This window comes from Hemiscyllium ocellatum, chromosome 15 (genome assembly GCF_020745735.1).
Source record: "Hemiscyllium ocellatum isolate sHemOce1 chromosome 15, sHemOce1.pat.X.cur, whole genome shotgun sequence".
NCBI classification, from domain to species: Eukaryota; Metazoa; Chordata; class Chondrichthyes; order Orectolobiformes; family Hemiscylliidae; genus Hemiscyllium; species Hemiscyllium ocellatum.
Genome location: NC_083415.1, coordinates 9,947,965 through 9,973,807, shown reverse-complemented (window position 1 = coordinate 9,973,807; position 25,843 = coordinate 9,947,965). Strand labels below are relative to the sequence as shown.

The following is a 25,843-nucleotide window of genomic DNA, read 5'->3' as shown; positions in this document are numbered from 1 at the left end:
CATCATGCAGCATGACAGTTTGGATATAGTGGAAAGTTGAATGAGGTGGCCTTCATATATAAATGGCTGTGGTCAGTTTGCATGTTCTCAGGCGAAATTGCTGAGGGACAGCCTGTAGATGAGAAATAGTAAAGCACCAAGAACAAATGCTTGGGAAAACTCCAGGTTAAAATGCAGGCATGGGAAAAAGAAACAATTTTCCAACAAGAATAGAAGCAGATGAGCACAAGGCTGGGCCAGCTGTACAACAGAGGATGGTGTGGTCAAATGTGTCAGACTGCAGAAAGATGAGGAAGGATAGTTTACCACAGTCAAGAGCAACAAAGGCCAGGCAAGAAGTGATGGTCAGCCAGCGAACCCTCATACCACAAATTAATATATATTTTTAAAAATGTCGATGTAGAATGCCATCCTTGACTTCCTTTTGTGGATGAGGCAATAATCTAATTGAAGAGGAACAGAATAAAGTTTGGCAAATTTTGTAATGACGAAGATTTTTCAGAGGAATGTACTTTTGAAAATGGGACAGTGGTTAACGTTAATGGATAAGTCAAGGTTCCTTTGAAGAGACGGTGATGACAACAGATTAGTGACAAAGCAACCTATAAGCTCTGTGTTGGAGGTGGATGGAGCAAGGGAAAAGGGGTAAGAAAACTATTTGCAACAGAGAAGACAAGTTATAGATTAACTATGCATTCCTGAATGAAGATGGAATTGTGAAACATGGTTGCAGAAGAGTGCAGAACTCAGCAAAGTATGCTTACAGCCTTTGCTGGTAGACTTTCCCTGTTGTTGCTTGTGGTCAGTTCAAATATTGAAAACAGTTCTATTACCAAATCTAACAATGCTTATAATATACAAAGATCTCTATTTGTAATGTAGGAGTCTTTATCTTCAGAATCACATATCGTTATAATAATGTCCAAAGTGCATTTTATTTAAATTTGACGAACAGCCAAATTAACTTGTCGAGAAAAGGGAAGATTTCAGAAAATTTCATTCAGGAAGGCACATTTGGTTAGGGTGTTTTGATTTGAACAAAAATGAGAGCAGTAGGGCTGGCTTTCAAAACAGAGGATTTAAGGAACATAATGGAAATAAAGGATAACCCCAAAGTTAGGTTGTTGAGCAACAATTAGAAAAAAAGGAGCTTGATTCTTTATTTTGTTAGAATCTGAAATGCTTCACTGGTAGTTAATTACTTTTAAATGTAAGTAATGTAGTTACTAGACAACATGATGGATAATTTATGCAGAACAAAATTACTCCAATAATGTCCACTTTATCTGTGTTCACTGGTATTGATTAATGGAGGAATCTTCACCAGGACACAGGGAGAACTGCTCGCTGTTTGAACAGTGCCATGGGATATTTTGTATTGTTATGAACCAGACCAAACCCCCTCAAAATATATTAAGATAGCCCTACACCCCAACGGTTTCTTATTTTTAAAGCCATGTGTAAGGCATTGTGTTCTGGATGCAATTTGATTGGTCAAACAACCAGGCTTGAAGCGTAACACACTTAATTCTTACACTACAGTTAAAATATAAACACACAAGAGTTGTAATAACTTAACTCTATTGGAAATCTTAACCGAATAATGGATTATTTAAGTACTAAACAGCAGCTGTTCCACCATAGTAACATCCTATAAATACACCCTTGGCAAAGTCAAATTCAATAAAATAGTCTCACATGCAAATCTAGCAGCAGGTAATGAACCCTAGCGTTCAGCTGTAATAGAAAGAAGAATAACAGCTTCCACATCCAGCTTCAAGACCCCAGCAACTACTGAAAGTTAAATGAAAATCCTGGTTCTATGGAAACCTGCCTCCACCCATTCAGGCTGCTTCTATTATTCCACCTTTTTTAAAAACCCAAGGCCTGTCAATCTGTTTACTTTATCAGCTTGGAGCAGACCATTCTCCACCTCTGTCCCAATCCCTCTTCATTTTAAAAAAAAGACAAAATTTTAAAACCATAGTATCATCACAGCCTCCATCAGTATGATGAGGCAGAATCTCAGATTACTGAAAGACTGTACCTTCCACAGTGTAGCGCTCCCTCAATGTTAATCTAATCTGTTATGATCGGGTATTTACTTGAGGAAAACTGTTGCCACTTTGTTTCTGACTCTGAACAGAAAGATTATTCGTGTAATCTTTCTGACTAGAATCAACAAGATTAGCAGTGCTTTCTAAGTATTCATTTTCTTAAACAGACCCCAACTGTGAGGTGTTTACAGCTGATGCAGTTCGGTTGGAATTCTGCCCAGTCAGGATCCTGTGGGTTGGACTGAAGGGTCTGTTTCCATGCTGTATATCTCTATGACTTGGAATTAGATTTATAGGGTACCAATGGCTATAAAGAAAGCAGGTTTTATGTAAACAGCTGCTTAAGTTTCCAGTCAGTTTGGAGAATTGTCATCTTAAATCACCACCGATTAGGATCAAGACTGACAGCAGAAAATGATGGCAGAGGAAGACCTGCATACAAAATAAACTAGAAATCAGCAGCTACAAGGATTGGGATGAAGGGGAGAATAACTTATCTACACACCACATTGTTAGCGAAATAGAGATGGTAGTTGCCAGCAATAGTTGCTAGAAATGGACAGCTTCCAGTATACTGCAATTAATTGTAAACTCTTCCTCCCAACTTTAGTCCTTGTTCTTGCTGCTTAATTAAAGCATACATTTAAACTTGGGAGATGCTTTGCACTTTCTCAACAACATTAGAAGAGTGTTATATCCATTAATATTTATTATTTGGATTTGCTAGTCCAATCTTCTGGGCTACTAAGTTCCAAAGCAATTTATGGCTGCTCTCTTTTACACATATTGTAATATCATTGTTCAAGCTGATGATAGATTACACCATTCTGGCATTACCTCGCGTAGCTTTTTGTGCCGTGGTGATTCAAGGGAAATGCCCTCTTCTTAGCAGCTTTCCCATATTCAGTATTGATCTGAGTTATGCTTAACAGTGTGCTGTTTTATATTGTCCATGAATAAGCAGCAGAAGGGAGATCTTGTTGCACTTACCTTCCTTTGATTTGTAAGACTGCTGTCTTTGTTTATTCAGGAGCCGCCTGTCACCTTACTGAAGAGAAATAAGTTACGGAAGAAATGTGTGGACTTCAGTGATGACTTCCTGTTCACTGAAAAAGATGGGGAATACGATGACAGCTGGACGATGGCAGATGTCCTGAATCAACTGAAAAAGAATGTGAGAACCTGTGACTCTGCATGTTTATAGGCTGGAGCTTCCTTAACATTCAGTTTTTAGACTGTTACAGTGTTCATTATTTCTGCTGCAATGATGGAATGCTGTAGAAATGTTTCCATCGAACTGAGAGCTGATGTTCAATAAGTTACTGGAATCTTTGTCCATAAGCCATTTTTCAAGCTTGCTTTCTGTTTGCTTCTTTGCTAATTTAAGAGTAATTTACGATTAAATAAATGTGATGTTTTTGAAATATTTGTGATGATGTATGTGTGCACAGGACTCTTGGGGAACAGTTAGCAAGTCCTTTAGAATTTGCTGACTGGTTGACAGGTGATGATCCCAGATTTTCAGTACATTGAGTGGGCACTTTATTCTCTAACTCTTGTTAAGTCCCAGCTCAGAAAGTGGGTTTGATGTAACATTACTTCATTTTTCTGCTTATTTCCAGAAGGCACCAACAACCCTGGATGAAAAGATAGAAAAAGTGCGAAAGAAAAGAAAAAGAGAGGTCAGTTGTTTTCAAAACTTTTCTCAAATAATTGAGTGTCTGAACATTCAGGTGTGAGACGTTCACTGGGACATAGAAGCTGTGATCTCCCAAAAGCTGCGTTCTCCTTCCGTTTTTCCTTCTTTCCTTTCCATATACATAACAAATAACTGTCTAATGCTGTTGATGTTTGCTGGGGGTATTTACACTGGATTAGCAATCTTTCAGTGTCTGTTCAAATAAACTTTGTTCATGAAAAAACCTAGTTCTAGGTGGACTGGTGCTTTCGGAGTGCAAGGTAATCTTTTCCATGTAAGTGCATGATCCATGGGTCACTTGATAATGGCTAACACTGGGAACATTGCTAGTTTTTTTTCATCTTATCTTCCTATTCCACGACCACCATTGTTAGCCCGGTAGAGACAAATGACCTGGGCACAAACCATGCAGTGAAGCTGAGTTTTCTCTGCTGTTCACCACAACCATCTGCCCATTTACAAACAAAATATTAGCTAATCTTATCAGCTTTCAAGATCAAAGAGAATTGCAAATGGAAGTGAAATACTGATATCACTATGAAATCCATTTGCCAGCTTTACAATGTAAGAATTGTAACGTCAACTATTTAGGAGCTAAAACTAATAGATATGTGTTTTCTAAATAGTAAGAAGTTATGAACTGTAAAAGATCGGAAAGGTTTAGAAATCCCTAATTTGCAGGGGAAAAAAGTCATTTAAAAAAACTAATGAAAAAAAAAGGTTTTAGAGGGATTTTATAGCTTACAATGTGAAATTGCCTTTATTTAAATTAATGGGCTGCTTTTTTACAGGAACCAAAATATCAGGGACAAATCATTTATTGCTCAGCAAGGCCTGGGAAACATTTGTCATCAAATTAGTATCTTTATTGCAACTGCATTCTTTAACTATATAATTTCTAATCATTCTTTCACCAATGTTTGTGAAGAGTGGGTCGAGTGACTTGGTTATAATCAGAAAATATGAAAGTGTAATTCGGAATTGTTTTCTCCTGAATTGGAAAATTAGGTCTTCACGGTTCTGGAGAAGAGTCCTATTAGATTCAAAACACTAAGTCTGATTCTCCCTGACCTGCTGGCACTTTTCTGCTTTTATTAAAGTTTTAATGACCCACAGTGTTACTAACATCTGCAAAATGATTCACTGTCTCAACCAAGATAATAATAGAGTTTTGCCAGTGGCACCACAAATCAATATACATTGGGGAGGAGAAATAATCGTTTAGTGGGAGGTTGAGAAGGGATAAAAACAGTCCGTGAGAAGGAGCAATGCATATAAGTCTTTGGCTTTGATTTTAATGTTTCTCATTTCCAGGAGAAATCTACAAAAGAAGCAAAGGAGTTAAAGACTGACTCTACTGAGTCCAAACCTGATTTGGAAGATGAGGAAGAACTGGATCAGGCAGAGGCCAGTGAAGATGCTGAGGGATCTGATGAAGAGAATAGTCCAGAAAACGAGGAAGATGATGAGTCAATTTCTGAGTTCTCCTCAGCAGATGAGGATATTTTACAGAAAGCAGGTAAGATTGAAGCCTGGTGAACTTTATTCGCAATGTTTTTGTTGTGGTAGTACTGTGGCTTGTTTCCATTGCTTTATTGACTCATCAGAGACTGATGTAATGCTGATTGTTTCACAGACACCCTGAAATTGAAGGGGAAGAAGAGAAAGAAAAATGTTCCCGGGGATGTGAGTGTTCCTGGTGTTTTATTTCCTAGTGTATACTGGGGATAGTAAGGATAATTGTATTGCTGAAATGTGATGCATTTTGGGATGATTAACAAGGCAAGGGAGTACACAATGAATAGAGGGAACCGAGGAAGTACAGAGGATCAGAAGGACCTTGCAGTAAATGTCCCTAGTTCCTTGAAGGCAACAAGGCAGGTGGTTAAGAAGACATATGGGATACTTGCCTTTATTCATCAAGTCATTGAATACAAGAGCAGGGAGTTTACAATGGAGCTGTATAAGAAGTTAGTTAGGCAACAGCTAGAGGACTCGGGATGTGATTGCTATAGAGAGGATGCAGAGAAAATTGTTTGGGCTGGAACACTTCAGCTATGAAAAGAGACTAGATAGGTTGGGGTTGTTTTCCTTAGAGCAGAAAAAGCTGAGGTGGAATGTAATTGAGGTATACAAAATTGAGGGGCATAGATAAGAAAGAGGTTTTTCCCTTGGTCGAGCGTACAATAACCAGGAGGCATAATTTAAGAGAAAGGATAGGGGATTTAAGGAAGAATTTTTTTCTCAGTGTTGTGAATATCTGGAACTCTGCCTGATAGGGGAAGACTATCACAAGATTTAAGAAGTATTTAGATAAACACTTGATCACCGTAGTATACAAACTACAGATGAAGTGGTGGAAAATGGGTCTATAATAGATGGATAGATTCTTGATGACTGGCATAGAGATAGGTAGACTGAAGGGCCTGTCTTGTGTATTGTACGGCTGTGTGGTCTGAATGCTGAGGAAGAGGCCTGCAGCAGTTGACTGGCTCAAGAATCTTAGTAACGTTCTTTATTTGCACTTATTAATTTATCTTTTGGAGTCCCCCGTCTGAGTAGACATCATTCAGCTGATGTGGAATAGATGGACAACTATGGGATAGAAAGAGCAACTGGAAGGAATGCATAACAGCATGACATGGTGAAGGTGGTGGCATGGGAGTTTGGCTGGGTGGAGTGAGGGGGGGATGGGGAGTGAATGAGAAGGGACTGGGATTAGAATGTTTCAGGAAAGTTTTTAGCTGGTTGTGGGTTGGAGGAGAACAGATTTAAGGAAATGGGAAATTTGGGAGAGCATTGCAATGGTGAGATAATTGAAGCTGTTTTTGCACTTTCACACAGTTATTGTTGTTCCCATGCAGGGATCGGGTGTGTTCTTTGAGGATGCCCCTCCATTTGAAGAGAGTTTGACATTCCAGGATATGAATCTCTCTCGACCGCTGTTAAAGGTATTCATTGTGCGCCACTTGACAAAATGCATTTACATGACCGTGGCTTATTGTTACCATTATTATTTGCATGAAAAGTGGTTTTATTTCGGAGAAGGAGGTATTATCCTGTTTAATTTAGTGGTCATTAACTCAGTCCCTGCCTGTATTGGGTCTCTGATTCTTTCTCCATTGCTGCTCTTTGATTATGTTTAGGCAATTACTGCAGTGGGCTTCAAACAACCAACCCCCATTCAGAAAGCATGTATTCCATTAGGCCTGCTCGGCAGAGACCTTTGTGCATGTGCTGCTACGGGAACAGGTAAGTTTTGCTTTAGCACCTAACTTGGTAATGCCTAATGTATGAGATAGCTGTAACATTTCTGCACTAGAAATGTGATCTTGTGGAAATGTTGTTGAGCCTAATATGTTCTGTACCTGAACCATGTTACTTGTACTATGACTACACTAGTAGCTGAATACTCTTAGCCTTTCTGAGATTTCATCCAATTGGGTTATCCGCAGATCTTTTATTATTAAGGTATTATGTCTTTGCTAATTGGTTATAAATTGTGCAGTATGGGCTATAAGATGAGGTAGTAATTACATTGTTGGGATATTATGTGGTTTTTAAAGAGGAAATGTGTCTTGCTTCTATGTTAATTGTACCATTTGTTACTGAGAACTGTGTTCTGAGTTTGCTAGTTCATGTGTTATAACCTGTGTTGGTCAACTGGGTTTCTTCTCCAATTTTTGGCCCCCTCTCCTGCAAAGAATTCTGTTGCATTTGCTGACCTGTACTAATGCATTGGTCAGATAAGCTTCAAGCACAAAGGCTGGCTTGCTAGTCATATTAAAAATAATGTTCATAGGATGTCAGCCTCACTGGCTGATCCAACATTTATTGTCTGTCCCTAATTGCCCTTGTGAAGATGGTGGTGGCCCGGCTTATTAAACAGCTGCTGTCTAAGGGGCAGTTAGGAGCATCACTACCTGCAGGTTCCTCTATGTGGTGCTCACCATCTTGTACATTGCTGACCCTTCACTGCTGCTGGATGAAAATCCTGGAGCCCGCTCTCTAATAATGTTGTGTCTACACGTGGTGACTGCAGCGGTTCAAGGAGGAGTTCATCACCATTTTCTCTAGGGCAGTTAGGGATTGTCAATAAATGTTGGCTCATTCAACAAAACCCAGATCTCCTGAATGGGTAAAGATATATAGTCAGTTCTAATATAATGCTATAGTTCCATTCTTGTGCGATCTTGTGTTATAAGAAAATATCACAATAGCCTTGCAATTTAAACTAATGGGGTCAGAATCACGTTATATCCAATCACGTTATAATCACGTAAGGAAAGTTTGCACTCTACAATTAACAATCTAAGTTCTTCCATCGAATTAAAGCTAATTCATGTTGAAGAAATATACATTATAGCAGAACCGACTATAGAAAGGGGTTCATGTCAAGGCTGCAGATTTGCTTTACCACTAGTCCCTCAATGACTTTATTTAAGAAACAGACACATTTCATCACCCAGTGCATTTTGTAGATGACATACATTGCTGTCACCACGTGGTAATAGTGGAGAGTGAATAAATGTTGGATCATTAGCCCTTGATGTTAAGGTTACATTTGACCAAGTGTGGCCTCCAGGAACCTGAGCAAACCTCGAATTCATGGGAATTAGGGTAACAATTCATTGCTGTTGGAGTCATACCTGGCACATAGGTGATGAGCTGTTTTGCTTTGGAAGATTGAGCTTTTTCTGTGTTGTTGAACTATACTTAGCATCACACTCCTGACTTGTGCCTTGTCAATGGTGGACAGGCTTTGGAAAGCAGGTGGAGAGTTATTCATTGCAGAATTCCTCGCATCTGACATGCTTTCATAGCCAAAGTATTTATATAGCTGATCCATTTCAATTTCTGGTCAATAGTAAAGCCCCAGGATATTCAAATGGGACATTCAGAAACGGTAAAGATATTAAATGCCAAAGGGAGATGAGTAAATTCTCTTGTTGGTATTATCTTTACCTGGCACTTGTGCAGTTTGATTGTTATTTGCCACATATTGATCCAAGCCTTGGATGTTGCTCTGATCCTGCTGCATACGGGTATGGACTGCTTCAGTATCTGAGGAGTTGTGAATGGTGCTAAACATTGCTCAATCATAAATGCACATACCCACCTTAAACTAAATGATGGACTAAATGTCAATGATAAGGAAGCTGAAGACGATTGGACTGAGGGCACTACCTTGAGGATGGGGTGTTGTGGTGCAGTGGTAGTGTCCTTTAATCTGAACCAGAAACGCAGGCCTATCTATTCCAGAAGTGTGTCATAACATGTCTGAGAATTTGATTAGAAAATATGTATCCTAAAAATCTCCTGCTGTGCTGCCCAGGGACTGAGCTGATTCACCTCCAACAATTTTTTTCTTTATTCTTTCATGGGTTTGTTGCCAGTACGGCCACTTTAGTTGCCAATCCCTATTCACCCTTGAACTGAGTGACTTGCTAGGCCATTTCGGAGAATAGTTAAGAGTCATCATATTGCTCTGGGTCTGTAGAACAGAATGGGTAAGAACTCAGATTTAATTCCCTGAAGAGCTTTGGTGAGCCACATGAGTTTATATAAAAAGTGCTGGTTTCAGTAATGGTGACCATGAAATTCTCATTATGTTCCATATTTACTCATTGAATCTAAATTCCACCAACTGCTGTGGTGGGATTTGAACTTGTGTCCTCAGAAAATTGTTTCCATGTTTAATAGCCTCGGGATTATTAGTCCAGTGACATCCAGCACTAGCCCTTGACATCAAGGCAGCATTTGATCAAGTGTGGCATCAGGGAGCCCTAGCAAAGCTGGAATCAATGGGTATTAGGGGGATAATTTTATGTTTGTTGGAGTCATACCTGGCATCTGGAAAGATGATTGTTCTTGGAAGTTGGACACCTCTGCAGGAGTTCCTCAGGGTAGTGTCCTATGCCCCACCATCTTCAATCGCTTCATCAATGATCTTTCCTCCATCATAAAATCAGAAGTGGGCACATTTGCCAATGATTGCACAGTTTTCAACATTATTTGTGACTCATGTCCAAATGCACATTTGGACATGATTTGATTTGGGCAACACCCAGGCTTTGGCTGCATGGTGTTAAGTAACATGCATGCCACATAAATACCAGGCAATAACATCTCCAGTAGGAGACAATCTGTCCACTGCCCTTGGTATTCAATGGTCTAACCATCAATGAATCCTCCACTATCAAGCACTTTTCAAACTCTCAGCCCTAACCATTTAAATGTACAATGGTAACAGATACATATAAACAACACCACCTCTAAGTGCCCCTCCAAACCACTCACTATCCTGACTTGGAAATTTATCGTTGTTCCTTCAGTGTCGGTTGGTCAAAATCCAAGAGTTCCTCTTTAATAATATTGTGGGTCTGCCTACAGCACGTGGACTGCAGCAGTTCAAGAAGATAGCTCACTACCACCACCTTCAGGGCAACTACGGACAGGCAATAAATGCTGGCCAGTCAGCAATGCCCGCGTCCCACAAATAAATATATTTTAAAAAATTCCTCAATACCACCATGTTCCCTTGTGATGTTAACATGATGTTTCAGTTAGAAACAAGTAACCAGGTCCTGTGCACTGTATGAGGAGCCATGATACCAAGGTGCACTGGGTTGGACAAGATCAAAAATCACAACACCAGATTATAGTCCAATGGGTTTATTTGAAAACACTAGCTTTCGGAGCTCTGCTCCATCATCAGGTGTTAGTCTTTGGATCATAATTGAAAATAATTGGCGCAATCATAAACCTGGGTGAGGGTGCAATAACTTTTGTGTTAAATGCGGTTATGTCCATTTGTGTTTGGTATCAGGTATATTTTTAAGCAAGGGTGTCACACTTAGATTCTTGATTTAAAAAAAAAATTGTCATAGATATTACTGAAGAATAGAGAAAAATCTCTTACATGATTTTGATTCTTTTTCTTCATTTTCTCCATTTACTGATCCATAGGTAAAACTGCTGCCTTCATGCTACCAGTCTTAGAACGCTTGATCTATAAGCCGCGACAGGCTCCCATTACTAGGGTGTTGGTTCTAGTGCCAACTCGTGAGCTTGGCATTCAAGTTCACTCTGTCTCCAGGCAACTGGCGCAGTTCACATCCATCTCCCTCTGTCTTGCTGTCGGTAAGTTTGAACTGTATGACTGTATGTGTATGCCTATCTATCAGCAATTAAAAAACTATATGGGTTTGGCTACTTCTGGGTACTGTTTTTATAAGAAAAATGTACATTTTTTTTTTGTTGGCAAAACAGGGCAGACTACAGTCATACTTCATCTTCATCTGAACCCTGTTGAGGTCAGACATGTTGATTACAAAATGTGACATCTCCCAGCCGCTGGAGTTAGAAAGTTTTCAGCAAATTGCTGTGGAGAATCTAGCTTCAGAGTGTTACAGGCATGGCCCGTTGCTGCTGAAGTCTGCTTAAGCTGAGAAAGAAAAGAGGATAAAATGAAGAGAAATGGCGTAATCACCCTTTTTCAAACAAAGTACCATTAACATATAAGATTTTAGAGATTACAGAATCTAGAGGAAAGTATTAGGGTCCGCACTTTTACAGAACATATGGTCAGTAACATGGAATGACCTCATGAATCTGGGAGCAGGAATAGGCTAATCAGCCTGTTGAAAAATGTATTGCTGGAAAAGCGCAGCAGGTCAGGCAGCATACAAGGAGCAGGAGAATCGACGTTTTGGGCATAAGCCCTTCTTCAGCCTGTTGAACCTACTCTGCCATTCAATAAGGCTGGTCTGGTGTGTCTCACCCCCCGTTTTCTCTCAGCCCCTCCTGGACATTGACTCTTGTATTCATGAAAAATCTGTCTAACTCTGTTTTGAGTGATCCAGCCTCCGCTGTTCATGGGGAAAGAGAATTCCACAAACTAGGCATCCCGAGAGAAAAACCATCTACTCACCTCTGCTTTAGAAAAGAGCTATCATATTCTTCTGTGTTTCAAGTTCTACTCTCTCTTACAGGGAAAGCATCCTTTCAGAATTCATAATTTCATGTCCTCTCAGATCTTGTATATGATCTCAGCAAACCTCTCAATCTTCTCAACTCCAATGAGTCTTTTCCATAAGGCCTTTATCCCAAGAATGAATCAAGTGCACTTTCTCTGCATTGCTTCTAATGCAATCAAATTCTTTTCCAAATTAGTTAATTGGAATTATGCTCAGTACTCAAGGTGTAGTCTCACCAAGGTTGTGTCCAGCTTCAATGAGCTATCCCTGTTGTTATATTCTATTCTTCTTGCCTTTGTCTTCCTTGCTGTACCTTCAAGCTAATGTTTTTGTGATACCAAAGCATCCAGGTCCCTCTGTGTTCCTGAGTTCTGCAACCTTTCTGTATTTAAACTAGTAAATCCCTAGGGAATGAGAGAAGCTTTAAATCACTATGTGAAATGTGCCATTTGATTTCAGGTGGACTGGATGTAAAATCCCAAGAGGTATCTTTGAGAATGGGGCCCGATGTTCTCATTGCCACTCCTGGTCGGTTAATTGATCACCTTCACAACTGTCCATCCTTTGACCTAAGCAGCATTGAGGTCCTTATTCTTGATGAAGCAGACAGGTAAGAAGGGACAGTGTGGCTGTGTCCATGCTTAAAGAATGGAAAGGAGAAAGGCCTCATTGTTTCTTAGATGGGAAGAGCTGAGGGGAGAATTGTCTATAAGGTCAGAGAGTGTGTGAAATTCAGATTTTTGGTTCAAGTACACCAATCACTAAAATACTTTAGAAATCAAAAAGCCTGAACAAAGCTAAACTCCTAAAACAAATGAGAAGTGATTAATGTTGGATGTACAATTCCCATCATTTATCCTGTTCCTGTTCATTTCAGGCAGTCAGCAGAATAAGCAAATAGTATCAACCATTTGTCATTCTCTCTTAGGTTCCTTCATTCAGCTGAGGATTAGATGGAATGTTGCGCCAGTCACCTCTTTGTGAGCAACAGTATTTTTTGTAACTCGATTTCTGCTGGATGATTTTCAGTAAAGTCCTCAGCTTTTCCAAGGGGACTGGTCACATATCCACTTTGTCAGAAAACTATGTGGATGAGTCACACATATTGGTGTCTGTCTTCAGAGCTGTTGTTCTCTTACTAGTGTTATCCTCCTCTTTCATCATTCCAGAGTTCAACTTTAGAGGGGTTGATGCTCCCAGATGATGAAGATGCTTAATTTAGTCATTTGAATTGGTCAATTATTTCTTTGTTCAGCTTTCACTTTTTCCAGATAGACTATTGCTTTTATGGGGGTATGGCACCATGGGCCCTGGCAGTTCCTGACACTTTTAGCTCTAAACATTTTGCCAAAGTGGTCATTCTTTACCTGAAAGCATGGCTAATGAGAACTGAAGATACATTCCAACTGAGCTCAATCATGCCATTGCTTGATGTCCCCACCTACACACCTTGCAGTGAGGATTTGGAATGGGAACTGAGAGGGGCATGAGGATCAATGGTTGCAATCCATTGCACAATTGACTGATATCCAATAGCTGGCCCAGCACAGACAGAAATTAAACATGGTGTCTTCTTTCAGTCCATTTGGATCTATTACACCTTGTTGCCCTGTATCTAATCTGCTATAAAATTTTACTAATTTCTTGTTCTACTGATTTTCATTTAACTAACTTCCCAGGTTCTTGCTGATCTTCACTAGTTTTCCATCATCCAATATTTTAAGTTCACTGCTTCAAATCCGTTAACCACCAAACTCCAGGTGTACGATTACTTTGCGATACTGTACTGTATTCCTCTGATTGCGCTGTTCTGTTGTTGCCATTCTAGTATTTTAGATAGAAAGAAACTGGTGAAATCACTGAGTGAGATAACAGAACAGTACTGATCAATATATTCCCCATATTCCTCCCTGCAGAATGCTGGATGAGTACTTTGAGGAACAGATGAAGGAGATAATTCGTCTCTGCTCCCATCAGCGACAAACGATGTTGTTTTCTGCCACCATGACTGATGAGGTATGTATGAGGTTTTGCGGTGTAGTGACTGAAGAACTTCTGCCATGTTGCAGGCCAGACTGAGTGCCAGTAGCTTGTATCTCCAGATAATTGAGGCTATCAGTAATCTCCCAGTGTCGATATAGGGAGCAACCCATCAGCTTTTCTCTTGCCTGAACTTTTTTGATATCTCCCTCATGGTCTTGACATCCTTCTTAACTTGTGGTCTCAAAACTTACATTATTTCAGTAGTGTTGTAAAGGAAAAAATGACATAAGTTTAGTATTGCTTCTTGGTTGTTTTAGTCTGTTCTATAATTTATTTAAAAATCTAGGATGCAGTATATGTTATATTCTTTTGTACATTTGTGATCTTGAACCTCAACCGATCCTCTCTGTTCCTTAGGTTTTTACATTTTGTGTATGTTTCCTCATTTTTCCTGCTCCAATGCATTCAGTTTAATCAAGCATCTGTACATCCAGCATACCAATCTGAGACTTGATGTCTCTTACCATCTTCTTTGCAGTCTTTATTTCATGTTAACCTTCAAATTTTTTTGGAAGTGTCCCAAACCCAAATTCTAATCATTACAAAACTTTAGTTAGCCACATTTGGAGTATTGTGTACAGTTTGGTCACCACTCGACAGGAAGGATGAGGAGGCTTTGGAGAGGGTGCAACATTGTTGCCTGCATTCAAATATATTAGTTCTAAGGGGACTTTGGATTGTTTTCACTAGAGTGTCAGAGGTTGAGAGGCAATCTGATAAAAATATATAAAATCATGAGTGGTATAGACGGGGTGAGTGGTCGGAGTCTCTTTCCAAGGTGAAAATGTCAAATGCTAAGGATCATATGTTAAAGGTGAAAGGGGGTGGGGGGGGGGTGATGTTTACAGGAAATGTGTGGGGAGAGTTTCTTACACAGCAGGTAGTAGGTGCCTGGAACATGTTGCCAGAGGTCATAGTCATAGAAATATATAGCACGGAAACAGACCCTCCCATCCAATTTCCATGCCGACCAGATATCCTAAATTAATCTAGTCCCATTTGCCAGCATTTGGCCCATACCCCTCTAAACCCTTCTTATTCATATACCTATCCAGGTGCCTTTTAAATGCTGTAATTTAAACTTCAACCACCTTGTCTGGCAGCTCATTCCATACACACACCACCATGCACATGAAAAAGCTGTCCCTTAGGTTTCTTTTAAACTTTCTCCTATCACTTTACACCTATGCTGTCTAATTATAGACTCTCCTACCTTGGGGAAAAGACCTTGACTATTCATATTATTCATGCCTCTCATGATTTTATAAAGGTCACCCCTCAGCCTATGATGCTGCAGGGAAAATGTTCCCAGCCTGTAGGTCAAACCCTCCAACCTTGGCAACATCTTTATTAATCTTTTCTGAACCTTCAGTTTTCACAAGATCTTTCCTGCAGCAGCTGGTAGAAGCAGAGGCAAAAGCAATATTTAAGAAACGGTTAGAATGGCATCATAGTCAGCACAGATACGGTGACCTGAAGGAAGGTCCTGTTCCTGTGCTGTACTGTTCTATGTGCATTTATACAGAACATTTCACAGCCACTGGACATGCCAAATGCTTCATGACCATTGAGGTGTTTTTGTAATGTAGTAACTGTTGGAATATATGAAATGCCAATCCAAACAGAGCAAGCTTCCATACACCCATGGATGTTTTGACTGCAAGCTAAATCTAAGCCAGGTCACTAATTATTGAGAGGATTATGGTTTCAGCACTAACCTCGAATTACGTAAACATCCACAAGCAGCCACTTATATCTTTGTTTTTTTTTCCCACCTTCTGTCACTTGCTTTTAATTTGTGTCACTTAATTTTATCAACTTGCTGTCCAGCACCTTGTTAAATTATTTCTGAAATGTGCACACAGCATCCATTGCAACCCCTTCATCAACATTATTTGCTCAAAAAAGTTCATTAAAGTTTTCAAATCTGCCTTGCCTTTCACAAATCGGCACTGGTTATCTTCAGTCTTCCCACCTTTCTCTAAGTGAATACTGTTTTTATCCCACATTGTGACTTTTGAGAAGATTACACATTGTTTTTGATTGTTTGGCTAGTCTGCAGTAACCTAATTCATCCATTTCTTCCTTCCTTCTGTTTTTCCTGTCTTTTCCAAGGGAACTTACTTATTGGTCAGAGGCTAAAATGTAATATTTTCAGAGCAAATTGTAGGCACCTATGTCTCGAGCAGTACTACTTTCCTTTCTCTGTTTTCCTGCAGGTGAAAGACCTAGCATCCGTATCACTGAAGAATCCAGTGCGAATCTTTGTGAACAGTAACACTGATGTAGCACCGTTCCTTCGTCAGGAATTCATTCGGATCCGGCCAAACCGTGAGGGTGACAGAGAAGCAGTTATTTCAGGTAAATCTGAAATGTTTGAATTGACGTGTTCCTTTGGACCCAATACGTGATGGATGCTTCAGGTAACTGTTGCACTTCCATTTCAGTATATTAATGTAACTTGCAAGTAATACCACTCTATTTTCCACTGGTCACAGGCCTCCAGACTGAAAAACAACCCTCCACCACCACCCTCTGTCTTCTACCTTTGAGCCAGTGCTGTATCCAAATGGCTAGTTCTCCCTGTATTCCATGAGATCTAACCTTGCTAATCAGTCTCCCAGGGGGAGCCTTGTCGAACGCCTTACTGAAGTCCATATAGTTCACGCCTACCGCTCTGTCCTCATCAATCCTCTTTGTTACTTCCTCAAAAAATTCAATCCTTTTTGTGAGATGATTTCCTACCCACAAAGCCATGTTGACTATCCCGAATCAGTCCTTGCCTTTCCAAATACATGTACATTCTGTCCCTCGGGATTCCCTCCAACAACTTGCCCACCACTGACGTCAGTCTCACTGATCTATAGTTCCCTGGCTTATCTTTACCACCCTTCTTAAACAGTGGCACCACTTTAGCCAACCTCCAGTCTTCCGGCACCTCACCTGTGACTATCGATGATACAAATATCTCGGCAAGAGGCCCACCAATCATCTCTAACTTCCCACAGAGTTCTAGAGTACATCTGATCAGGTCCTGGGGATTTATCCACCTTTACCTGTTCCAAGACATCCAACACTTCCTCCTCTGTAATATGGACATTCTGGGTCCTTCACTTTTTGTCATTTACATAAATGATTTGGATGCGAGCATAAGAGGTACAGTTAGTAAGTTTGCAGATGACTCCAAAAGTGGAGGTGTAGTGGATAGTGAAGAGGGTTACCTAGATTACAACAGGATCTTGACCAGATTGGCCAATGAGCTGAGAAGTGGCAGACATAGTTTAATTCAGATAAATGCGAGGTGCGGCATTTTGGGAAAACAAATCTTAGCAAGACTTATACACTTAATGGGAAGGTCCTCGGGAGTGTTGCTGAACAAAGAGACCTTGGAGTGCAGGTTCATAGCTCCTTGAAAGTGGAGTCGCAGGTAGATAGGATAGTGAAGGTGGTGTTTGGTATGCTTTCCTTTATTGGTCAGAGTATTGAGTACAGGACTTGGGAGGTCATGTTGCAGCTGTACAGGACATTGGTTAGGCCACTGTTGGAATATTATGCACAGTTCTGATCTCCTTCCTATCGGAAAGATGTTGTGAAACTTGAAAGGGTTCAGAAAAGATTTACAAGGATGTTGCCAGGTTTGGCGGATTTGAGCTACAGGGAGAGACTGAACAGGCAGGGACTGTTTTCCCTGGAGCGTTGGAGGCTGAGGGGTGACCTTATAGAGGTTAACAAAATTATGAGGGGCATGGATAGGGTAAATAGGCAAAGTCCTAGTGATGGGAGATAAGGAAATAGCTGGAGAACTTAATAAGTACTTTGCGTCAGTCTTCACAGTGGGAGACATGAGTAATATCCCAACAATTAAAGGGAGTCGGGGGCTGAGTTGAGTATGGTTGCCATTACAAAAGAGAAAGTGCTAGAAAAGCTAAAAGGTCTTAAAATTGATAAATCCCCTGGCCCCCAAGGGCTACATCCTAGAGTTCTGAGGGAGGTGGCCAAGGAAATAGCGGAGGCGTTGGTTGAGATCTTTCAAAAGTCACTGGAGTCAGGGAAAGTCCCGGATGATTGGAAGATCGCTTTTCTAACCCCCTTGTTCAAGAAAGGATCAAGACAAAAGATGGAAAAGTATAGGCCAATTTAGCCTAACTTCGGTTGTTGGTAAAATTCTAGAATCCATCATTAAGGATGCGGTTTCTAAATTCTTGAAAGAGCAGAGTCGGATTAGAACAAGTCAACATAGATTTAGTAAGGGGAGATCATGCCTGACAAACCTGTTGGAATTCTTTTGAAGAGGTGACAAGTAGATTAGACCAGGGAAACCCAGTGGATGTGGTCTACCTAGACTTCCAAAAGGCCTTTGATAAGGTGCCACACGTGGGGCTGCTGAGCAAGGTGAGGGCCCATGGTGTTCGAGGTGAGCTACTGGTATGGATTGAGGATTGGCTGTCTGACAGAAGGCAGAGAGTTGGGATAAAAGGTTCTTTTTCGGAATGGCAGCCGGTGACGAGCGGTGTCCCACAGGGTTCAGTGTTGGGGCCGCAGCTGTTCACGTTATATGTTAATGATCTGGATGAAAGGACTGGGGGCATTCTAGCGAAGTTTGCCGATGATACGAAGTTAGGTGGACAGGCAGGTAGTACTGAGCAAGGGGGGAGGCTGCAGAAGAATCTAGACAGTTTGGGAGAGTGGTCCAGGAAATGGCTGATGGAATTCAACGTGAGCAAATGCGAGGTCTTGCACTTTGGAAAAAAGAATACAAGCATGGACTACTTTCTAAACGGTGAGAAAATTCATAAAGCCAAAGTACAAAGGGATCTGGGAGTGCTAGTCGAGGATTCTCTAAAGGTAAACGTGCAGGTTGAGTCCGTGATTAAGAAAGCGAATGCAATGTTGTCATTTATCTCAAGAGGGTTGGAATATAAGAGCACCGCTGTGCTACTGAGACTTTATAAAGCTCTAGTTAGGCCCCATTTGGAGTACTGTGTCCAGTTTTGGTCCCCACACCTCAGGAAGGACATACTGGCACTGGAACGCGTCCAGCGGAGATTCACACGGATGATTCCTGGAATGGTAGATCTAACATTAGAGGAATGGCTGAGGATCCTGGGATTGTATTCATTGGAGTTTAGAAGATTAAGGGGAGATCTAATAGAAACTTACAAGATAATACATGGCTTGGAAAGGGTGGACGGTAGGAAATTGTTTCCGTTAGGCGAGGAGACTAGGACCCGTGGACACAGCCTTAGAATTAGAGGGGGTAAATTCAGAACAGAAATGCGGAGACATTTCTTCAGCCAGAGAGTGGTGGGCCCGTGGAATTCATTGCCGCAGAGTGCAGTGGAGGCCGGGATGTTAAATGTCTTCAGGGCAGAGATTGATAAATTCTTGATGTCACAAGGAATTAAGGGCTACGGGGAGAATGTGGGTAAGTGGAGTTAAAATGCCCATCAGTCATGATTGAATGGCGGAGTGGACTCGATGGGCCGAATGGCCTTACTTCCACTCCTATGTCTTATGGTCTTTTCCCTGGGGTCGGTGAGTCCCAAACTAGAGGGCATAGGTTTAGGGTGATAGGGGAAAGATTTAAGAGACCTATGGGGTAACTTTTTCATGCAGAGGGTGGTACATGTATGGAATGAGCTGCCAGAGGAAGTGGTGGAGGCTGGTACAATTGCAACATTTAAGAGGCATTTTGATGGGTATATGAATAGGAAGGGTTTGGAGGGTTATGGGCCGGGTGCTGGCAGGTGGGACTAGATTGGGTTGGGATGTCTGGTTGGCATGGACAGGTTGGACCGAAGGGTCTGTTTCCATGCTGTACATCTCTATGACTCTATTGGTGACAGACACTAACGTTGATCACCATTCATTCTTCTGCATTTGTTGATACCTTTTAGTTAACTTTCTGGTTCTGTTAAGGAGTCCTCAGTGGTATTATTTGCATGATTAACTGGTTAGGAATAGATAATTTTGAGTTTAAAGTGCAGAATGTTTTGAATTTTCATAAACTCTTTCAGGAGCTCAGGTTTGTACATAAGGTTTTTACAATAATGAAATATTTTTGAAGTGTAGACACTATTGTAATATCTTATTTATGGGGAAGTGGGGTTCTTCTCGCCTGACGCTCAATGCAGAGTTAAAACTGTGTTGCACTGTCAGATATTGCATACTTTGGAAGAGAAGTTCCAAAGGGGAGGGGAGGCCATATTGGATTTGGTACTCTGTAATGAGCTGGGACAAGTGATGGGCTTGTTAGTGGGTGAACATTTTGGTTATGGTGACCACAATTCTGTGACTTTCACCTTGGTTATGGAGAGAGATAGGTGCGCACAACAGGGTAGATTTTACAATTGGGGGAAGGGAAATTACGATGCTGTAAGACAGGATTTGAGGAGCATAAGTTGGAAGCATAGGCTGTCAGGGAAGGATATGGTGGAAATGTGGAACTTTTTCAAGGAGCAGATACGACGCGTCCTTGATATGTATGTACCTATCAGGCAGGAAAGAAATGGTCGTGTGAGGGAGCCTTGGTTGACGAGGGAGGTTGAATGTCTAGTAAAGAGGAAGAAGGAGGCTTACATAAGGTTGAGAAAACAGGGTTCAGACAGAGCAGTGGAGGGATACAGGATAGCCAGAAGGGACCTGAAGAAAGGGATTAGGAGAGCTAAGAGACGGCATGAAAAATCCTTGGCGGATAGGATCAAGGATAATCCCAAGGCATTTTATGCGTATGTGAGAAACATGAGAATGACGAGAACGAGGGTAGGTCCGATCAAGGACAGTAGTGGGAGATTGTGTATTGAGTCGGAAGAGATAGGAGAGGTCTTGAACAAGTACTTTTCTTCAGTATTTACGAACGAGAGGGACCATATTGTTGAAGAGGAGAGTGTGAAACGGACTGGTAAGCTAGAAGAGATATTTGTTAGGAAGGAAGATGTGTTGGACATTTTGAACAACTTGAGGATAGACAAGTCCCCCGGGTCTGATGGGACATATCCTAGGATTATGTGGGAAGCAAGAGAGGAAATTGCAGTACCGTTGGCAATGATCTTTTCGTCTTCACTGTCAACGGGGGTGGTACCAGGGGACTGGAGAGTAGCGAATGTTGTGCCCCTGTTCAAAAAAGGGAATAGGGATAACCCCGGGAATTACAGGCCAGTTAGTCTTACTTCTGTGGTAGGCAAAGTAATGGAAAGGGTACTGAGGGATAGGATTTATGAGTATCTGGAAAGACACTGCTTGATTAGGGACAGCCAGCACGGATTTGTGAAGGGTAGGTCTTGCCTTACAAGTCTTTATTGAATTCTTTGAGGAGGTGACCAAGCATGTGGATGAGGGTAGAGCAGTGGATGTAGTGTACATGGATTTCAGTAAGGCATTTGATAAGGTTCCCCATGGTAGGCTTATGTGGAAAGTCAGGAGGCATGGGATAGAGGGAAACTTGGCCAATTGGATTGAAAACTGGCTAACCGGTCGAAGTCAGAGAGTGGTGGTAGATGGTAAATATTCAGCCTGGAGCCCAGTTACAAGTGGAGTTCCGCAGGGATCAGTTCTGGGTCCTCTGCTGTTTGTAATTTCTATTAATGACTTGGATGAGGGAGTCGAAGGGTGGGTCAGTAAGTTTGCAGATGATACGAAGATTGGTGGAATTGTGGACAGTGAGGAGGGCTGTTGTCGGCTGCAAAGGGACTTAGATATGATGCAGAGCTGGGCTGAGGAGTGGCAGATGGAGTTCAACCCTGCCAAGTGTGAGGTTGTCCATTTTGGAAGAACAAATAAGAATGCGGAATACAGGGTTAACGGTAAAGTTCTTAGTCAGGTGGAGGAACAGAGGGATCTGGGGGTCTATGTACATAGATCTTTGAAAGTTGCCACTCAGGTGGATAGAGCTTGTAAGAAGGCCTATGGTGTATTAGCGTTCATTAGCAGAGGGATTGAATTCAAGAGTTGTGAAGTGATGTTGCAGCTGTACAGGACTTTGGTTAGGCCACATTTGGAGTACTGTGTGCAGTTCTGGTCACCTCACTTTAGGAAAGATGTGGAAGCTTTGGAGAGGGTGCAGAGAAGATTTACCAGGATGTTGCCTGGAATGGAGAATAGGTCGTACGAGGACAGGTTGAGAGTTCTCTGCCTTTTCTCGTTGGAACGGCGAAGGATGAGGGGTGACTTGATAGAGGTTTAGAAGATGATCAGAGGAATAGATAGAGTAGACAGTCAGAAACTTTTTCCCCGGGTACAGCAGAGTATTAAATTTAAGGTGAAGGGTGGAAGGTATAGGGGAGATGTCGGGGGTGGGTTCTTTATCCAGAGTGGTGGGGGCATGGAATGCGCTGCCTGTGGGAGTGGTAGAGTCAGAATCATTGACGACCTTTAAGCGGCAATTGGATAGGTACATGGATGGGTGCTTAATCTAGGATAGATGTTCGGCACAACATCATGGGCCAAAGGGCCTGTTCTGTGCTGTATTGTTCTATGTTCTATGTTCTAAGTTAAACTCAGGTCCCACCTGCCCTCTGAGATACGCTAGAGATCTCACAGCATTACTCTAGGGATAGCACAAATATTCAGCAATGTCCAGCATTGTTAATTACTCAGCCAATGACACCAAAACAACCTATCTGCCCATCTTTACTTTAGTGCAAATTGGTTGTAAACTTGCAATGGGAGGTCCTATGGTAATGAGAAGTGCTTATTATATGTAAGCCTTTTCCTTTGTTCCTTTCTATTTTACTTTCTCTGAATAAGAATTTCAATTTAATATGAAACAGAAATGACTAGGTTATTGCACTTAGAATAATAAATTTTCTTTCCTTTTAGCTCTTCTGACTCGTACATTTCAGGATCACGTCATGCTGTTCACACAGACTAAAAAGCAGGCCCATCGAATGCACATCCTGCTGGGACTGATGGGGCTGAAGGTTGGTGAGCTGCATGGGGATCTCTCTCAAACACAGCGACTGGAGGCCCTTAGGTAAGGGGAGCAACTGACTGTTGAGGTGATACAAGACACACAATTTTTAACACTCCGTAAAGGCAATGAACGTTATGGGAAGTCAACGCAGAATCAAAATGCCGAGCAAGCCTGACCTCTGTGGGCCTTGGAAAGTGGGCACAAATCAGCCCGGGTTCCCTCCTCTTGAGAAATATATGGTGCCTGAATATTAGATGCAGACAGGATCGGGGTTTCCCTTGACGCCCTGGGCTTAGAATACTCTTCTAACTCACAGTGACGAGATATGCACTTTTGGGTGAATTGTGAATTAAGATCTCTGCTGATCTTAATCAAACCAACAGTTCCAGAAATGGAGATTACTTCAGGGATTTGGGACTAGGAAGGACTCTTCTATGCTTCCATTCTTGATTGTAATCTCTTGGTCCTTATTGAAAAATGTTCCTGTATGGGTGAAGACAGAGCTATACAGCTATTCAGTGTGATATAGTTTTCTCACCCTTGATTTCTATACTTCTGCATGTAGAATGTTTCCATCTGTGAGTGTGAGAGTAAATATAAATTGTTATTCCATTCCCAAAGAGCTTTTTTTATCTGACCTCTTGATAAACGTGGTCACTCTCTAGAGGGTGTTCCACTGCAGAAATGTGACACTGAATGTCAGGCCGTTACTGACCGATCTCTTGCTTTTGTACCCATGGTGACAGGCGCTTTAAAGATGAGCAGATCGATATTCTTGTGGCTACTGATGTTGCTGCTAGAGGGCTGGACATTGATGGGGTCAAAACGGTGAGTGACTCAATAATTGTCTAGGAATTAAATGACGGGGAGCTTTATCAGCTTCTAAAATGGATAGTTACTGTTAATGTATTCTGTGCACATACTATTCTTGGATTGGTTTCCTAAAAGCACTGTTATAGTAACAGTTGATAATAGTTGGGTCTGTTCTCAGCAGTTCGGGGTCAAATTCTTAACAGTCAAGTGAGCTGCGATTAGGTCTTTCCTTTTAAACAGGCAACTCTGTATTTTGTCCCTTTTAGCAATTGGCACTCTGTCCTCCTGTGGCCTTGGTTAGTATTGGAATCACCAACCATATGTTAGATAAGAGGACAATTGTGCACCCATTGCGAGTATCATTAAAAACTGCAGTTCATCTTAAAAGGTCTAAAGTCTATTCAGAAGGAGTTGGCTCATCTTTGTGACAGGACTGATCACATCAGGACTTCAGTTATGGTCTGGAACCCACCCAAAACAATGTTGTTTGGGTGGATGGTGAAGTTCTGATAGTGACAACACCGTAACTGTGATTTTTTTTCCACATAATGAGTTTTTGAAAAATAAGAGTGATGGAGAAACACATCAGGTCTGGCAGCATCTGTAGCTAAAGCCCTGCTGTGTTTCCCTACCACTCTCTGTTTCTGTTTCAGATTTCCAGCATCTGCAGTTCTGTGTGTTTACTTTTAGGGTTTAAAAATTGTTCTAGAGTTCGATTGATAAGGTCAAAATGATTAAGTAAGTTGAATGCTGTTATGTGTTGCTTGGTGATGGGAACTGTGTCTTTGTTGTTCTGAGCTAGGTAATAAACTTCACAATGCCCAATACTATTAAGCACTACGTGCACAGAGTAGGCCGTACGGCGCGAGCAGGCCGCAGTGGACGATCCATTTCCCTCGCTGGTGAAACGGAAAGGAAAATGTTGAAAGAGATTGTGAGGAAAGCCAAATCTGAAGTGAAGGCTCGGGTCATCCCACAAGGTGAGAGATGATAGAGAAATTGTTCTTGAAAAGTGTTGCAGATGCAAGAGAGATCATTTAAATTCTTTGTTTCTCTTTTTCTATCTGTAAGCATATATGATCTTGTGTTTTTCCCCTTTTTGAAATGGACTGTGGTGTAATTCTCCTAATCCCTTTGTGGAGTCCAATTTTTAAATAACCTGCAAAATCTTTCATTAGAGTAAATCAAACGCATGATTTAATCTTGATTTCAAGAGTAGGAGGCATATTTTTAAGGTGTGAGGGAAAAGATTTAAATAAGACATGGGGGCTTTTTTATTCCACAGAATGGTTTGTATGTGGAATGAACTGTCAGAGGAACTGCTGGGTGCAGGTACAGTTACAACATTTAAAAGACATTTGGATAAGTACATGAATAAGAAATGTTTGGGGGATGTGGGCCAGGTACAGACAGTTAGAACTAGTTTAGTTTAGGATTATGGTCAGCATGGACTGATTGGACTGAAGGGACTGTTTCTGTGCTGTTGGACTCTATGATTCCTATGCTCCAGTGAAAAAAGTCTCAGGCTCTCCTTATAACTCTAACCCTCCAGTCCCAGCAACATACTTGTAAATCCTTTCTGAACCCTCTCTCCAATTTAATGTTATCCTTCCTATAGCAGGGCGACTAATATTGAACGACAACACACTTGAATGGCTAAATAGCCTACTCCTTTTCTATATTTCTATATCATTAGTGACATTCTTGGATTATAATTTTGGCAGAATACTAGATTTTTACCAGGAAAGGATTCAGAAATGTATTAAAGCTTTTTCAAAGACAAGAGGAGTTTTGGACATGTGATGGGCCCATTAAGGAGTCAGTTTTAATTTAACAATTGGTTTCTAACCCTCTGGCCATGGATCCAGTATTCATCTTGGCCATAAATGGGATTGTTAGCAGCTTCCTAAGGTTAATGAGGTTGAGTTTGTGTGGCCCTATTCAAAGCCCATTGTTAGTTGTATGAGATAGATGCTGCCAATGCTGCTACTTTAGGTGTCATGAGATTTGATAGCTGTTCTTTGTTCCCAGTTCTGCTGGGGAAGATGCAGTGTTTACCATTCGTTTGTGTTAGTTTGACTGCAGTGTTCATACAATGCAAGAGCCTGAGGTTCTAAGAGGATGGTATAAATTCTCTCCTCTCCTAGTTGGAATTTGCCAGATTTGTAGTCTATTTGCATCATGGGATCAACAGCAATCATGTTTTAGTGCACCAAAGTCCATTTTAAATATGAAACAAGTATAGATTTTAAAACAATTTATGAACTCTTTCAGGTCTTGTGGTTGCTGCCCCATAGCCTCTGGATTTCCCGCTTGTATTTGTTAGGTGCTGTATGGCTCC

At 41.2% G+C, this 25,843-nt stretch overlaps 1 protein-coding gene across 1 annotated transcript in view; it reads left to right on the top strand.

Moving 5' to 3' along the window:
* ddx27 (DEAD (Asp-Glu-Ala-Asp) box polypeptide 27) overlaps positions 1–25,843 on the top strand; it is a 46,985-nt gene that overhangs the window by 2,283 nt on the left and 18,859 nt on the right. Inside the window, exons 2-14 of the mRNA XM_060836263.1 lie at positions 3,088–3,231; positions 3,680–3,739; positions 5,071–5,275; positions 5,393–5,442; positions 6,621–6,707; positions 6,903–7,008; positions 10,726–10,899; positions 12,195–12,345; positions 13,652–13,751; positions 15,998–16,139; positions 22,596–22,749; positions 23,436–23,517; positions 24,305–24,482. Coding sequence (XP_060692246.1) covers positions 3,088–3,231; positions 3,680–3,739; positions 5,071–5,275; positions 5,393–5,442; positions 6,621–6,707; positions 6,903–7,008; positions 10,726–10,899; positions 12,195–12,345; positions 13,652–13,751; positions 15,998–16,139; positions 22,596–22,749; positions 23,436–23,517; positions 24,305–24,482 — 1,633 coding nt within the window. The remainder of the gene's footprint in view (positions 1–3,087; positions 3,232–3,679; positions 3,740–5,070; positions 5,276–5,392; positions 5,443–6,620; positions 6,708–6,902; positions 7,009–10,725; positions 10,900–12,194; positions 12,346–13,651; positions 13,752–15,997; positions 16,140–22,595; positions 22,750–23,435; positions 23,518–24,304; positions 24,483–25,843) is intronic.